Source organism: Chiloscyllium plagiosum, unplaced genomic scaffold (assembly GCF_037043375.1).
Source record: "Chiloscyllium plagiosum isolate Xiang-an unplaced genomic scaffold, Cpla_swu_hap1 HiC_scaffold_48, whole genome shotgun sequence".
Lineage (NCBI taxonomy): Eukaryota > Metazoa > Chordata > Chondrichthyes > Orectolobiformes > Hemiscylliidae > Chiloscyllium > Chiloscyllium plagiosum.
The window spans coordinates 396,505-412,856 of NW_028270186.1; the positions used below are offsets into that span (position 1 = coordinate 396,505).

Consider the following 16,352-nt stretch of genomic DNA (forward strand, 5'->3'; position numbering starts at 1 on the left):
CTACCTGTTTGCCCAGTCCAACAACAGGTCTTCTCCTTTCAAGTTGGCCACTGTCCTCCTCAGTTTACAAAGCTTCCAAATTTTATTTCATCCACACAGTTTGAAATGTGTCCCCTGTACACCATGGTTGAGGTGACCAGGACACATTAGGGAAAGCAAGGGTCCCAAACTGAAGCGTGAGGAACTGGGCCACAAACATCGCCCCCATGTAAAAAATCAGTAATTAGCCACTAATCTCAGTTTCCTGCCACTCAGTCATTTCTGTAGCTTTGGAACTACCACTCTCACTTCCCCAGCATCCTTGTTTGCATCTCATTCAGTTCTGCTGACCTATCAAATGTAAATCCAGACAACTTGTCCACTAACACCACCACTGTCATTTTAAACTAATCAAGCATCTGCATTGACATCTGTCTATGGCCTCGGGAGCAAATTCTTCTTTTTGAGTTGAAGTTTCAAAGATACAGCATTGAAATGGGCAGAACCATGTAATTTTGCAAGGTAATTCCATAGGTGCACATTCCAAGGCAGAGTCACAGCTCATTTTATTTTTTGAGTGGTGCTGTGTTGTCTGGAAATTATTGTACATGCATTTAAATGTGATTTTTAATACCTTTGTGATCAACAATTCAATGTTACAAACAAGAGAGCAAAAAAAACGGCCTGCTGCCCAGCATTAAGATAGCAGTCTCTCTAACAGTCAGAGCTAATGAAACAGAGTCTTGAATAGTTAAATGCCACGAAGAAATCAGAAACAGACAGCTAAGGAGGGAGTGTTTAATGAACCCATGTAGAGAAAAAGGCTAATTGCATGATCAGTTTGTTAAAGGGTCTCAGCCAGACATCAATTACTAAAGTAGTAGCAAAGGTAATAATGAGGTTTGCTAAAATTTGCCAAGGACCTTCAAAGTGAATGACAATTTCAATGAGGTTTGAGTACCTTTAAGGTGATGGGGTAAGATTGTTATGGGTAAAATAATTCAATCTTAAGTAATTCCTTGTATGGTACAAGTTAGCTCAATTTTTTTCCTTGTGTATGCAAACTGGAGGTGCTCTTGTTTATAATTACTGTGGTAGCTTCTTGAAGATTTGCCTAATCCAAAGCCAGGTTACACACTGAGCCTGAATGGCCAGTATTACCATTAGTGTGGATGATAACACTTGGCAAATCTAAATTTGGATCACTGAAATCCCTGATTGTAACTCAGCTATCGTTCTTGTACCTTCCTTCAACTTCCTTGCGGATTTGTTCATCCTTCCCATTATCTGGTTGCCTGTCGACTACGGTGGTGTACTATGTTCGCACCAAATCAATTCTTCCCTGGATCCCTTTGAGTTCCCCTCTATCTCCAACACTGCAATGCTCTCGTTATTTATCACCACCACTTCCCCTTAACATGATTTCCTAATTTTCCTGAACAGTTTGCATCCAGGAATATTTAACACCCACTCCTGTTTTACTTCAGCAAGATCTCGGTTATCACTACAACATGAGAAAAATGTTGCTCTCCCCTTTTATGCTGATTGCTCGTTTCTTCTCATCGTAATCCGTACCTATAACAATCCGAATCAGCACACTGTGTGTATTCACATATGGTCACGGTAACTCGGACTTATATTTTGTCACTGACCCTACAAATTCACTTGTTATCCCCAAAGTTTGTGCTCTCCATCTCTCCCTGAACTTTTGTCCACTTTGAGATTCCTCTCTGATATTATTGGCAAGTTCCCAAAACTCTGCCAAATTAGTTTAAACTTACCCTAACAGTACTAACTAAATATCCTGGGTCGGCTCAGGTGCAAGATGTACAATCTGTAACTGTTTCAGCTTGCCCACAATCATTATCAACGTCCAAAGAATCAAAAGCTCTCTCCTGCACCATCTCTCCAACCAGGCATTCACTGTCTTAAACCTGTCTTCCTAAATGCACTTGTGCGTGACACAAGGTTGAATCTGGAAATTAAATTTTTGAGGTCCTGAATGATAATCTCCCACGTAGCTCCTTAAATTCTGACTGCAGTATCAGATCCTCTTCCGACCCATGTCAATGGTTCCAATGTGGACTACAGCTGCTGGTTGTTAACTCTCCCTTCTATCTCTGCTCTGTAACCTTGGCACCTGCGAAATAACAATTAATCTTGGATTGATAACTGTGTCCACAGCATTTATGTACCTATTCCCCTTTCACAAATCTCCCACCATTAAGGATCTTCTGGTTTTCTTTGTGTTTGCTGACATTGCTGAGCTAATCCCATTGCCATGAACTTGGCTCTGGCTAAAATCATGATGTACCACTCACTCCAATCAGACCCAGTGAGTCTCATCCATGGTGGTCTCGCCCACTCAACAGTAACACACTGGCTTCCTGGAGAATTCCTTTTTTAATTGTATATTCATACCTTTGTCAGCTCCCAATCCCAATTCTCATCCTCTTCCATTGCGGTGGCTTTAGCAGGTGCATCACTTGGCTCCTTTATCTCCTCTGCTTCCATCAACTCGTCCACTTCCTTCACCTCCTCAGCTTCTTTCTTCAGTTCATCTGTCTTTTCTTCTTGTTCCATTTCCTTTTGATCTTTCTCCTTCTCTTGGTTGGCACTGGTTGCCTTTGGCTTCTCGACTACCTCCTCTGGCTTCCTCTCTGGGAATGCAAGCAGGGCTTTGTAGACGGTATAGCCAAAGTCCCTCTGTAGCATCTCACCAAACAGCTCCGCAAGCCACAAAACCTACGAACAAAACACAAAAGCCTAATAAATCTTCCTTCTCCAATTCATACACCACCCCAAGCAGAAAACCGATATGGTAAAACAGTTAAAGCATGGGGTTAGATATAGAGCAAATGCCCCCCTACAGTTCCCGAGCAAATACTCCCAGGTCAGATTCAGAATGGCGACAGATACAGCATAAAACCCCCTTGACACAATTTCCAAGCATTCCCAGGAAAGGTACAGCATGGAATTAGATACGGACAAAAGCTGCCAGGACAGATTCAGCCCAGGGTTGGATACAGAGTAAAAATTCCTCAACTATGTCCATATGAAACATTCCCAGCACAAGGGCAAGGTGAGACAATGTAAACCCCCCCTCTTCTCTTTGAAACTGAAAATATAATTCCCTCCAAAACACCTTCACCAAACACTCTTTGGAGAATGACAGCAAAGGGTTAGATGAAGAGTAAGGCTCCCTCTAATCTTTAAAACCAAAATTAAAGCTGCCTCCACATCATCACTATCATACCCTCCCATGACAGTTACACCATGAGATTAGATACAGAGTAAAGCTCTCTCCACTGTTCAAACTGACAGTAAACATTAAGTAAAGCCCCCTCAACACTGTCCCCACCAAGCTGGGAAAGCATGGAGTTCCAGACAGATTAAAGTTCCCAGTACTACTTTAAAGTGAAAGTAAAGTTCTACATACAGTCCCCATCAAACACTCACATGACAGAGACAGCATGGCGTAAAGCTAATTCTAAAAACATCCCCATCTAATACTTCCCAGGACAGAGACAGCGCGGAGTTCGATACAGAGTAAAGCTCCCCCTGCAAGATGTGAACATTATACCCGAGTGTTGATGTCAGAAGCCACAGAAAAGTGCAGAACATTTTCCATCACAAACTGATTACCTCAAAGGAATAGCCTTTGGAATCACTGCGGTAGCTTCGTAACATACTCAGGGATAAGACTGAACAGCCAAAATTACCCCCCATGGCAGAGCAATTCGGACGAACAAGCACAGCGGGCTCAGCAGGAAGGGGGCAACGGGGCTCCTGCTTCGACGAGACAGCAGGATCTTCAGGCTGCTTCCCCTCGACATCCTACATGAAATGCAACAAGATTCAGGTTAGCCAAGTATAAATAAACTAGCACAATTTTTCAGGACAGTGGTGGGGGGCAGGAGAGGAGAAATAGGGACAAGATAGAAAGAAGGGGCACAGTGAGGGGGAGGGGTAAGAGGAAGCGAGGGTTTGGATGGGAGAGAGTACAGGCAAGGAGTGTAGAGGCGAGGGCTGGTGCCCAGCTCTTGAATGATTTTCTGCAAGAGACCCAGAAACATTCCATTCAGCATATCTCATGTATGTTTGCACTTCCAAAGAATAATCCAGTTAGTTCAAGTGCACATAGAATTTCATATGTGGGAGAACAATCTACTTTACGCGAACTGACTTTTAAAAATTTCAACTAGAAGCGTTTCAGGCATCCTTTCAGAAGTAACTTCAAAATCCTGCTGACTCACTGTGAGACTTTATATTAGCTCAGGTCACTTCTAATTCTCTTGCTAAATGCCTGAAATGTGTCTACTCCATGTAAACATTGTATCTGTTATGCTTCGGTATTTTTGACCGTGCAGTGAAATAGATAAAGAACTGATTCAAAGCTAACGAAGGGATTGCTGCAATTTTTAAAAGCAAACTACTAGCACTTTAAGTGCTGTTTGCACTCTTCTTTCTTCAAGCAGTGGGGGCAGTTGCTGCATTTCATTTCCAGGTTGACAGATAGAGTCATTGAGTCGATAGGAGGGGGACAGGCCCTTTGAACCAAACTAGTCCATGCTGACCAAAAAGTCTACTTACGCGAACAGCATTTACTTACACTTGGTCCATATCCTTCTAAACTTTTCCTTTCCATGTACTTGACCAAATTCCTATTAAATGTTATTCATGTACCCGCCTCAACAACTTCTGCTGGCAGCTCATTCCAAAAGCATACCACCCTCTGTGTAAAAAAAGTTTCCCCTCAGGTTTCCTTTTATTCTTTTCCCCCGCTCTAACCTCAAACTGATGCCCTCTTGTTCTCGATTCCCCAACCCTGGGAAAAAGACTGAGTGCATTCACCCTGCCCATGCCTCTTATGATCTTATACACTTCAAAATGATCTTCTGTCGGTCTCCTACGCTCGAAAGAAAAAAGTCCTAACTTGTCCAGTCTCTCCGGATAACCACTGAGAACTGGCAACATCCTTGTAAATTTTTGCTGCACTCTTTCCAGTTTAGTATCAAGCTTTCGACAGCAAGGTAACCAAAACTGAACACAATACTACAATGCGGCCTGAGCAACATCCTGTACAACTGCAACATAACTTCCCAACTTCGTTACTCAATGCCCTGACTGATGAAGGCCGGAGTGCCAAAAGCCTTCTTAACCGCCCTATCTGTGACTCCACTTTCACAGAATCGTGCACCTGAACTCCAAGGTCCCTCTGTTCCACTACACTTCTGAAGGGCCCATCATTTGCCATGAAACACTGACCTTGATTTTACTTTCCACAATGGAAGACCTTGCACTTATCCAAATTAAACTCAGTTTACCATTTCTCAGGCCACCTTCCCAGCTGATCAAGGTCATAGTACATGGAACATTACAGCACACCTTAGGCCCTTCTGCTCTCGATGTTGCGTCGACCTGTGGAACTAATCTGAAGCCCATCTAACTTACACTATTCCATTATCATCCATATGTTTATCCAATGACCATTTAAATGCCCTTAAAGTTGACGAATCTACTACTGTTGCAGGCAGGCCGTTCCATGCCCTTACTACGAGTAAAGAAACTACCTCTGACATCCATCCTATATCTATCACCCCTCAACTTAAAGCTGTGTCCCCACGTGCTTGCTATCACCATCCAAGGAAAAAGGCTCTCACTGTCCACCCTATCTAACCCTCTGATCCTCTGGTATGTCTCAATTAAGTGCCCTCTTAACCTTCTTCTTTCTGACAAAAGCAGCCTCAAGTCCCTCAGCATTTCCTCATAAGGCCATCCCTTCATACCAGGAAATATCCTAGTAAATCTCCTCTGAAACCTTTCCACATCCTTCCTATAATACGGTGACCAGAACTGTACGCTATACTCCAAGTGCAGCTGCACCCCCCAGTTTTGTACAGCTGCAACATGACCTCATGGCTCCAAAACTCAATCCCACTACCGATAATGGTCTTAGATTAGATTAGATTACATTACAGTGTGGAAACAGGCCCTTCAGCCCACCAAGTCCACACCGACCCGCCGAAGCGAAACCCACCCATACCCCTATATTTACCCCTTACCTAACACTACAGGCAATTTAGCATGGCCAATTCACCTGACCCTGCACATCTTTTGGACTGTGGGAGGAAACCGGAGCACCCGGAGGAAACCCACGCAGACACGGGGAGAACGTGCAAACTCCACACAGTCAGTCGCCTGAGGCGGGAATTGAACCCGGGTCTCAGGCGCTGTGAGGCAGCAGTGCTAACCACTGTGCCACCGTGCCGCCCACTGCAATTTCTGATAATCTTCCTCACTGTCCATGATTCTGCCTATTTTAGTGCCTTCTGCAAATTTACTCATTATGCTTTGCACATCCTCACCCAAATCATTGGCATAGATAACAAACAGTAATGGACCCAGCACCAACCCCAGAGGTATTCCACAAGTCAACAGACCTCCAGTCCGACAAGCATCCTTCCACTATTGCTCTCTGCTTCCTACCATCAAGCCAATTTGCCAGCTCTCCCTGGATTCCATGCGATTTGACCTTCCAGAGCAGCCTATCACGTGAAACTTTCCAAAGGCCGTACTGAAATCCAGAAAGACGACATCTACTGCCTTGCCCTCAACAACCTTCCGCGTCACTTCATCAAAGAACTCCAACAAATTTGTGCGGCATGATCTCCCATGAACAAAACCATGCTAATTGCTTCTCAACAAACCCCATCTTTTCAATGCATGTATACTCTCTCAGAATCTTTTCAAATAACTTACCCACCACAAATGCTAGGCTTACTGATTAATAGCTCCCAGATTTTTCTTTGCAGTTTTTCTTGAATAAGGGCACAACGTTCGCTACCTTCCAGTCTTCCGGGACCTCACCTGAGCCTAACGATGATTCAGAAATGAATCAGCCAGGGCCCCGCAATTTCTTCTCTCGTCTCTGGCAGTGTTCTTGGATATATCTGGTCAGGACCAGGAGATTTATCCACCTGCGTACATTCTAACAGACCCGACATCTCCTCTAATGTGATATGGTCTGTCTCCAAGCTATGACCACTAACTTCCGAAGTCTTCATGTCTTTCTCCACGGTAAACACAGGAGAAATAATCATCGAGAACCTCACCCATCTCCTGTGGTTTTACACATACATGTTCACTTTGGTCCTTAAGGAGCCCTATTTTCTCTCTCTTTCTCGTCATTCTTTTTCCTTAAATAAGCTCTTTGGATTCACCTAATCTTTTCAGTCAAGGCTGTTTCGTGCCCCCTTTTCGCCCTCCTGATTTCTTTTTTCAGTAAGCTCTTGTATATCTATTTACCTCCAGCTGCCTATACCTGAGCCATGTCTCCTCTTTTTTTCTGGTCAAAGCCTTAATATCTCTTGTCATCCAGGGTTCCCTATTCCTGTCAATCTGGCCTCTCACCCTCATACAGACCTTGAACTCTAGCTATCTCACTCTTAAAGGCCTCCCACTTGCCGGAGACCCTTGATCTGCCAATAACCACTCCAATCAACCCCTCCAAGCTCCTGTCTAATTCTATCAAAATTCACCTTGCCCCAGTTTAGAACCTGAGGGCTAGTTTTGTCCCCCTCTATAACTATTTTAACATCAATACAACTATGGTCATAGTTCCCAAAATACTCCCTCACTGACACCTCCATCACCTGTCCTGCCAAGAGTAGGTTGAGTTTTGCCCGTTCCTGAGGAGGACCCTCGCTAGGGGTGGCACAGTGGCTCAGTGGTTAGCACTGCTGCCTCACAGCACCAGGGTCTCAGGTTCGATTCCAGCCTCGGGTGACTGTCTGTGTGGAGTTTGCACATTCTCCCCATGTCTGTGTGGGTTTCTTCTGGGTGCTCCGGTTTTCTCCCACAGTCCAAAGATGTGCAGGTCAGGTGAATTGGTCATGCTAAACTGCCCATAGTGTTAGGTGCATTAGTCAGAGGGAAATGGGTCTGGGTGGGTTACTCTTCAGAAGGTTGGTGTAGACTGATTGGGCCGAAGGGCCTGTTTCCACACTATAGGGAATCTAATGTGATCATCACACTGCCTGAGGAAACTTTCTTAAATGCACTCAACAAAGTCTACCTCATCTAAGCCCTTAAAGCCACGGCACTCCAGTCGATATTAGAAAAATAAAAATCCCCTATGACAACTCTATTCCTCCTTCAAGTGTACCCAGTCTCCCTGCATATTTGTTCCTCTAATTTCCATTGACTATTTGGGGGTCTATGGTGAAACCCCAATAATGTCACCTGTGACCGTGCTGCCCCTTTAACAAGGTCATGTTGCCCTTGGTTTTTTTTCAGGAGGGGTCATAAAGGCGGAGGTTCCGATATGTCTGGAAATATCTACTTGAGCAAGCTTTTAAGTCTTTCTATGAAAACATTTGTACAATGAAAGGGGAATGACCAAATTCTCCCAGTTCAGGATGTGATTTGGTTTGGTGATAGCAAGCAGTCTGTTTGAAGCTGCTGGTCAAGTTTGAGCTGGGGAGAAAAGTTCCCAGATTCAACAGAGGTTTGGTTTTACCATTTTATTACTAAGCGGGAGTTTAAGTGGATCTTGCAAATATTTGGAACAGCGTCATTAAGTTGCCATAGAGTCGACTGGGGTTTTACTTAGATTAAGTTATTCTAAATTCGGTTCTCTTTGGTTCACGATTCATTCAGTAGTCTGTAAACACAATTTGATTTAAACAAACTGAGTGCTTGGGTCAGCTGTATCACTCCTGGAACATCCACTCTACACACCTGCTTAAAACAACTTGAAAAGTTAGGGTCTGGGCTGCCGTCTTGCAATATTTTGAGGGGATCTGGGTTGGTCCAAAAAACACCATCCTTTTCTTATTTCTTAGCTCCACCTACAAAGCATCAGTGGATGATTCTTCAGTTATTTCATTTCTGATCACTGCTGTGATACTAGCCTTAAAAAACACAACTTCCCCATTTCTCTTTCCACCACTTCTGCTTACCTGCAGTTGGAATCTATTTATTTGCAATAAGCAATAATTATTGCGTACACGAAGCTGATCTGTGTTTTGTTAAGCAGGGTTGAAAGAGTGTTTTAAAAAGCTTCAGCACAGCCCCTAACTTTGTGCTGTACCTCCATTAATAATGCCTGTACTCCAACAAATGCCATGTGGACTACCCAGTCATGTTCGAAGATTTGTGCATTCAGGTGGTGTTCATTTCTTTTTATACTTTTCTTGTTCAAGATTGAATACGCTTTTAAATTGAGAACCATGTGCAAATTTCAAATTTGTGTCCCATACATACAACCTCGTCAATATTCTCACCTCCTTCTGCTCCTCCGCAGGTGAACTTTCTTCTTCCGTAGCTTCCACTGCTGCCTCTTTCTGTTCTGCAGTTTCATCCTTTTCAATCTCTTCCTTTGCTGCCTCCTCCTCCAGCTCTTTTTCCAGACGGCTCACAAGTTGAGCCTTTGTTCCCTTGGAATTCAGATTCCTTGCTTTCAGCTCTCGACGGAAATCTTCCACCTAAAATTTTGAGAAAAATTGTCAGCGCCTGATTGATGTTTGAATCCAGGAAAGCATTCTGCTGCTCATGCACTGATACCCATACAAGTTTCATCTCATACACAGCAAGTAACTTTACTTTGGAAACCTCCACAGAGGAGACAGAAAGTAAGGAACCTGTAGAGGTCGACACACTCAATGCATCTGACAAGGTGTCACCACAGAAGTTATTTCTCAAAGTAGCAGCTCACAGTGTTGGGTGGAACATGGATCAGGGATGGGTTAGCTAACAGCAATCAATCAGTCAGGAGGCATAAGTGGATGATTTTCAGGTTGGCAGTATGTAACAAATGGAATGCCAAATGATCACAGCTGTGGCCTCAAAGCAACACCCATTACTTTCCAATGAAGAGACCAGATGTACAGTTTCTAATGGAACAAAGACAGTTGGAAAAGGAAGTTAGAAAGAGGATACAAGAAGTCTACAAAGGGATATAAATATGGTAAATGAATGAGTAGTAATTTGGCAGATGAAATATATTGTGACAAAATGTCAACCTGTCCATTGTGGCAGAAAGCAAGCATTTCATTTAAAGTGAGTAGAAGGGGATCAAATAGCTTGGGAAACAAATCAGTTAGTTACGCAGGTCCAGCAAGTAGGGAGGTGTATTGCAAGGGAATTAGCATTTATAGTGATCATTTGCTAGTTATACTAGATCTTAATGAACCCATGATACTCAGTTTAGACAAGATTGACTTGACTGATTTTTTTCATTTGTGGAAATTAGGCACTGCTGGATAGGCCAGCAATTATTGTCCCAGTTGGCCTTGAGAAGGTGATGGTGAGCTACTTCTGAATCACCCTGATGCCATAAAATAGGGAGGTCCAGGTTTTTGAGTCAGTGACAGTGAACAAATAGCCAAATATTTCCAAATCAGGATGGTGAGTAGCTTGGAAGGGAACTTGCAGGTGGTGGTGTTCCAATGTGCCTGTTGCCCTTGGCTTTCTGGATGGAAGAGATTGTGGGTTTGACAGGTGCTATCTCTGGAAACTTGATAAATTTCTGCAGTGCAACTTGTTGATGCTAAACATTGCAGCTATTGATCATTGGTGGCGGAAGGAGTGGATTTGGAAGGTGGTGGATGAGGTGCCAAGCAAGGGGCTGATTCAACTGAATGCTGTTAATCTCAGTGTGTTGTTGCTAAAGCAGTGCTTATCCAGACAAGTAAAGTGTTCCATCACATTCCTGATGTTTGCCTTGCACTTGGCAGACTGACACTGGAGAAATCAGGAAGTGAGCTCTTCACTGGCTCTACTTGCATTTGTAGCCACAGTACTTGCACAGTTCAGTTCTAAACTGGTCCAGTTGAGTTTCTGGTCTACGGTAATACCCACAATATTAACATCAATAATATTAAAAGATGACCACACTGAGGTGTTCAAAATTATGTACAATTTTAACAGGGTCAAGAAGGACATTGCTTCCACAAGTTGGTATGTCAGTGACGAGAAGGGGGGGGTCACAATTTCAAGACTGTCAGCAAGAGATTAGGCATGAGATGAGGTGAAAACTCCTAACTCGTGAGTTGTTTGGACTTGGAATGTGCTTGCTTAGGAGTGTGGAAGTGGATTCCATAGGAGTTTGATAAAAGAGCAATATATATATTTCAAAGTGATGAATTTACAGGTCTACAGAGATAGTGCTAGACGATGGGACAAGCCAGGAAACTCTTGGGGGAGCCGGTACAGACATGATGGGTCAAATGAATTCATCCTGTACTGTAACATTCTAGCATTCCACGATGCCAATGTCATTGAATGTCACGGAGAAATGATTGGATTCTCTCTTGTTGGGAGGCCGGCACTTCCTTGCCTTCATGTAGCGCTAATGTCACTTATCCAGGTCCTGTAGCCAACAGACCCACCAAATGTGGGTCAAACATTTCACAGGTTGCTGAAGATGAAGAAACATTGGACAGGTTGGGCTGTGTTGGTTTAGTGATTACCAGAATGAGAGGTGGTCATACTGAAATATGCAAGGACTGAATGGACTTGACAACAGTGGATGCCCAGAGGACGCTTTCTCTTTTGGGCAAGACTAAGACAAAGAGGAACCGTTATGAGTGAGGGGACTTCCATTTAAAATTGAGATAAGGAGTGCTTCGAAAGCTTGTACTTCCAAGTAAACCTGTTGGACTATAACCAAGTGTTGTGCGATTTTTAACTTTGCGTTCATGGTAGTGGATTGAAGCTCGAATCCACAGCTTCCTGACTTGAGAGTTCTTCGCAATTAGCGGTGACATACGTTGAAACTGAACATTGTGTGTAGTATGCCATCAATGCCATGAAAGACAGAGTTTCAGGGTTAGGACGTAAAGACAGGATTGAACAAATCAAAAGGGATTTGAAGCAAATCCAGAACAAAAAATGATGACAGCATTATGAAGTGGCACGTGCAGAGAGGAGTGTGACAGAGGGTTGTGATACAGAAGCACATCTCACTTTCATCGTCTTCAGGTCCAAACTGCTCCACTGGGTTGGAGTGGGAAGGGAGTCTTCTCCCTGTTCTTCCATCTTCTCTTCAGGCTGAGGAGAGAAACATGCCTTACATTACTCCGAGCAGCCAACAATATTGACTAAGTTCCTTCTTTTATCAAATATCACAGACTAGATTGTCATTGCACCAACCAGCCACATACAAGACTTGGACATGTCCCTGTACTGTGCACGGTCTGGAACAGCCATCACCTGGAACGTGAGATCGTCTGCATAATCATCCTAAACAAGGAGATCTACTCCCTAGTGAAGAGGCCCATTACAGAAATGGAAGGGAAGATTCATAACTTGAAGTGCTCACACAAACACAAACGCATGCACACATAAGAATGAAACTCCATGTCTTTATCCAATCAATAAAGCAGCCTGCTTCTCACATTTTCCTCCCCTTCTGCCCTACCCTGTAGTTGTGCACATCAGGGAACCAAGCCCTCTTTGTGCAATTATGCTTCACAACTTTGCTCTTCAGAGTGAAGGAATGAGACATATTTCTAACAGCTGAAAGTAATGTCAAACATTTCTCAGACAGCTACAGCACAGGGTTAGATACAGGGTAAAGCTCTCCATGCACTGTCCCCAAACAGACCCAGGACAGATCTGCAGTTATCAGGGTGTTCATTTCCCCATCCCTGCTCTGGCTTCCAACTCCTCCATTGCTTCCCAGATGTAGATGCGCTCCCAGAGCACTAATTGGCTGGGACATGGAACACAGATAATAACAAAGGAGGACACATTTGAACTGCATCACTGAAATCTTTCTGCGCATGGGGCAGAGAAGATGTTGCTATCTGCTCGCAGCACTGAGACAGTCAGGGAGAACTTTGACTGTTAGAAATTTTAGGTCATATGGTCCAAACAGCATCCAGCAGCTCTAGTAGTTACAGCCATATCGGCATGATGCTAGATTACTACACAGTGCATTTCAACAATGCGCATCCACAGCTTTGTCACTTGACAAACATCTATCACCATTTGATCTCATGTAGAGCAAATCCTAACTTCAGGCTGAGGTGTAGGCCTCACCCAACTACAGCCTGAGTTGAACATGCTAATTGTGTAACAGTGGGATACAGTAGTGGTTGTAACAGGTCTGTCACGACATAACCCTGGGGTATAGTGCTGGTGGGGACAAGGCTGTATAACATTAGAATATAGTACTGGTGGGGACAGGTCTATCACTGTATGACACTGGGTTACAGTACTGATGGGAGATGTTGGTCACTGTATAGCTCTGGGTCGATATACAAGTGGGCTGTCTCTGCTGATCATTGTGATACGGTACTGATGGGGCAGTCTTTTGCTGTTATGAATACTGTACCAACAATTGCTATGCCACAACTGAATTTGCCAACAGATGGCCCCACACATTCATTATTACTTTTCCTCTGGCTGCTAAGCTCAGAGCCAGTGTTCAAATTTTGGGTGAATGAACTTCCTTCATCTGCCAACATGCCATTTTCTCATCACTGCAGAACTCTTGTTGTCAGGTCATATTTTAATAATGTATCGAATCCCTAGTCCACGGGATGTTCGTCTATAGTTTCTGTGAACGCTACAACAGGACAAGCTTACTTGTTCCCAACTCACTACTTGCTCTACCAGTATAAAGCTCTGTTTTGAATGGACACCAGCCTGGGAGCAGGATTCTTTTGGAAAAACTGAGTAACAGTCTTTGGAGTGTTGGTTCGTCGAATGAGATGGAAATTACACTGCAAGTGTTGGACTGAAAATCCAATGTGGAAATGGGCCACACACACACAGAGAGCAGTTGCTCCTTACATGGATGGAAGATTGGGAGCTGAAAGGATAGAGCCCGTCAGGGGAAGGAACAATAAATTGTCTGGAAAACTGCATCATAAACAGTGTTAAAGAAAGTGTTGAGGATGTCACAGATATAGGTTTGTATGTGCGCGCGTGTGTGTGGCAAAGGTGTGGTGTTTGGTGTGTATTTGTGCGTGCGTATGTTCTGCACACATGCCACCTCACATTTCCTTAAACAGAGCTTTTTGGAAGTTGAAATGTTTGTTCTCTAGTCTTCAGGCAGAAATACACAGTCTGGTATTCAGATTAGACAATATGTAGTCACGGCTCTAAGACAGTGAGTAAATGTTGATCTTGCCTTCTCTAATTAAAACAGTTCTGAGGAATAGTCATTCAATCTGAAACATTAGCTCTGATTTCTCTCCAAAGATGCTGCCAGAACTGCTGAGCTTTTCTAGCAACTTCTGTTTTTGTTGCTGACTTTCAGTATCTGCAGTTCTTTTGGCTTTTATTTACATTCTCTGTGCAGATTTGCTATTACCCCACTGTGCACCAACAGTACACTGGACAGATATAATATACCTCAGTCCGTGTCACATCATGGCAGAAGACAAGCAAATCATCTACGTCCTCTTAAGTTGTGAGGAACCAGAGATTGACCCTCACCCAATTTCCCTGGGGAAACACAGACTGAACCATGTTCAATCCAACTGCACTGCCACATCCTGAGAGCTGAATGAAGGTGCTGAGTATAACTGTAATCCTTAAATTCAGTTTCAGCTCCTTCCAGAAACAGTGACAAATTGTGTTAGCATTGAGCATTACTGGGAGTTCCCTTTACGTTTCCTTCACGACATAAGAGTCATAGATTGACGAAGTACAAACGTCAACCTTGTCCTGGAATCTAACTCCAGGAAGGAGGGTTTAAATCATCCTTCAGGTGGTGTTCTGTGCAAATTACAATGCTAGCTGTTACCCTGACTCTGTTTAAGGAATTGAGACATGGACAGTTGCTGTGTTTGAGAATGACACCCCCCTCCACATTCACACAGAGTGCCGAGAGGAGCTACAATAATTTTCCGCTCCATCATCTGAAAATTTCAGGGACAAAATCTTTTAAGGACGTCAAATGGTCACGTCATCTGAGTGCTACTGGTCATCCCTGCTATGGTAGTGGAGGGGTACCACTGTGCACGTGTGTGTATGAATGGGAATGTTTGTGTCAGTGTTTGTGTAAGAGAATGGAGTAATAAAAAAAGATTAAATGCCTCATCTCGGTCCGTGTCCTTGTGCTCTGCCTGGTCCCTGTCAGTCAGCTGTTGCGTGTATCCCAGGGACAGTGCGTCCCACTCCAAGCGAGTAGGGAGGCAATGCCAAACATCCGGCAGAAATACAACCACAGTCTCCACGCGGGCTGGGAGCAGCCGCCCTTCACGGAGCTCTCCAGGCTGATGGTAGCGAAGCTCAGCAAAGCGAAACCTGTCACAAGGGAAGAATGTTACTGGATATAGCAGCACACACGACCAGAAATCCAATGCTCACAGTCGACTGTCCCGCATCATCTCCCCAGCTTTCAATTTCACCCCCTTTTCCCAGAAATGTTCACTTCCTGCTGCACTCTTCAGCAGCTGCAGACAGACTCAGCTCAAGAGTTACTAGACAGTTCAAGAGATAGTGAGCACAAGTGGGACCACTGACTTCAGAGTTGGGCAACAGCTACTTGATGAGAATCTGAGGACTTGATTTAGTTGCACCCGGGCTAATCCTTGTCCATTCTCAACAGACTGGGAACTCTGGCTCCCACCTGCACAGAACACAGACGTGAACATGAGTGAACACCATCCACCTCTCTAACACACTCTGGGTTAGGGATTGCGGTCAGCAAGAAAGAGAGAGAGAGAGAGAGAGAGAGAGAGAGAGAGACCACACACGCAGCTGGAGGAGGGAGGGACAGAAAGAGACAGAAGGTGGGGGGAGGGAAAGAGAGAAGGCAGGGAAGGGGGGAAGGGAGAGAGAGAGAGAGAGAGAGAGAGAGAGAGAGAGAGAGAGAAAACGGAGAGAGAGAGAGAAAACGGATAGAGAGAGAAGACGGGGAGGGATGCCAGGGGAGAAGGAGAGGTGGGGAGGGAGAGGAGGGAAGACTGGGAAGGGAGAAGACAGTGAAGGCGGGGAAGGGAGCGGGGACGGAGGCAGGGGAGGGAGAAGGGAAGAGAACATGGAGATTGAGAAAAAACATGGGACAGAGGGGTAGAGAATGCTTGAAGAAAACTAAAATCAAGCAAAAGTGATGTAGACAGTGCAAATACACAAGAGAGAACGGAAGAGTGGGAAAATAAGAGACGGTGAGAAACAAAAAAAATGAACAAGCCAGTGAATGAGACAAAGAAAAACAGGGATGGTGTGTGAAATAGAGAGAGAGAACAAGACAGCCCATGCCATTTTCACCTGCTGACCTGAACCATCTTGCACTGCTGGGCAAATCCAGCAGGGCCATCAAGTGAAGCAACATGTTCTCCTTGTCAGAGCTCCTTTCAGTTCTGGATTTACAAACACGCAACTGAGACTCTAAGTAGGTTGGATATTTTGAA

The 16,352-nt window shown here is 44.2% G+C and overlaps 1 protein-coding gene across 2 annotated transcripts in view; it reads right to left on the minus strand.

The window, feature by feature from the left end:
* LOC122543000 (cell division cycle and apoptosis regulator protein 1-like) overlaps positions 1-16,352 on the minus strand; it is a 72,824-nt gene that overhangs the window by 28,441 nt on the left and 28,031 nt on the right. For both annotated transcript variants that reach the window (XM_043681150.2, XM_043681151.2), the window contains 5 exons: positions 15,033-15,243; positions 11,950-12,033; positions 9,267-9,467; positions 3,625-3,816; positions 2,401-2,724 (listed from right to left, as the gene is read on the minus strand). In XM_043681150.2, coding sequence (XP_043537085.1) covers positions 2,401-2,724; positions 3,625-3,816; positions 9,267-9,467; positions 11,950-12,033; positions 15,033-15,243 — 1,012 coding nt within the window. The remainder of the gene's footprint in view (positions 1-2,400; positions 2,725-3,624; positions 3,817-9,266; positions 9,468-11,949; positions 12,034-15,032; positions 15,244-16,352) is intronic.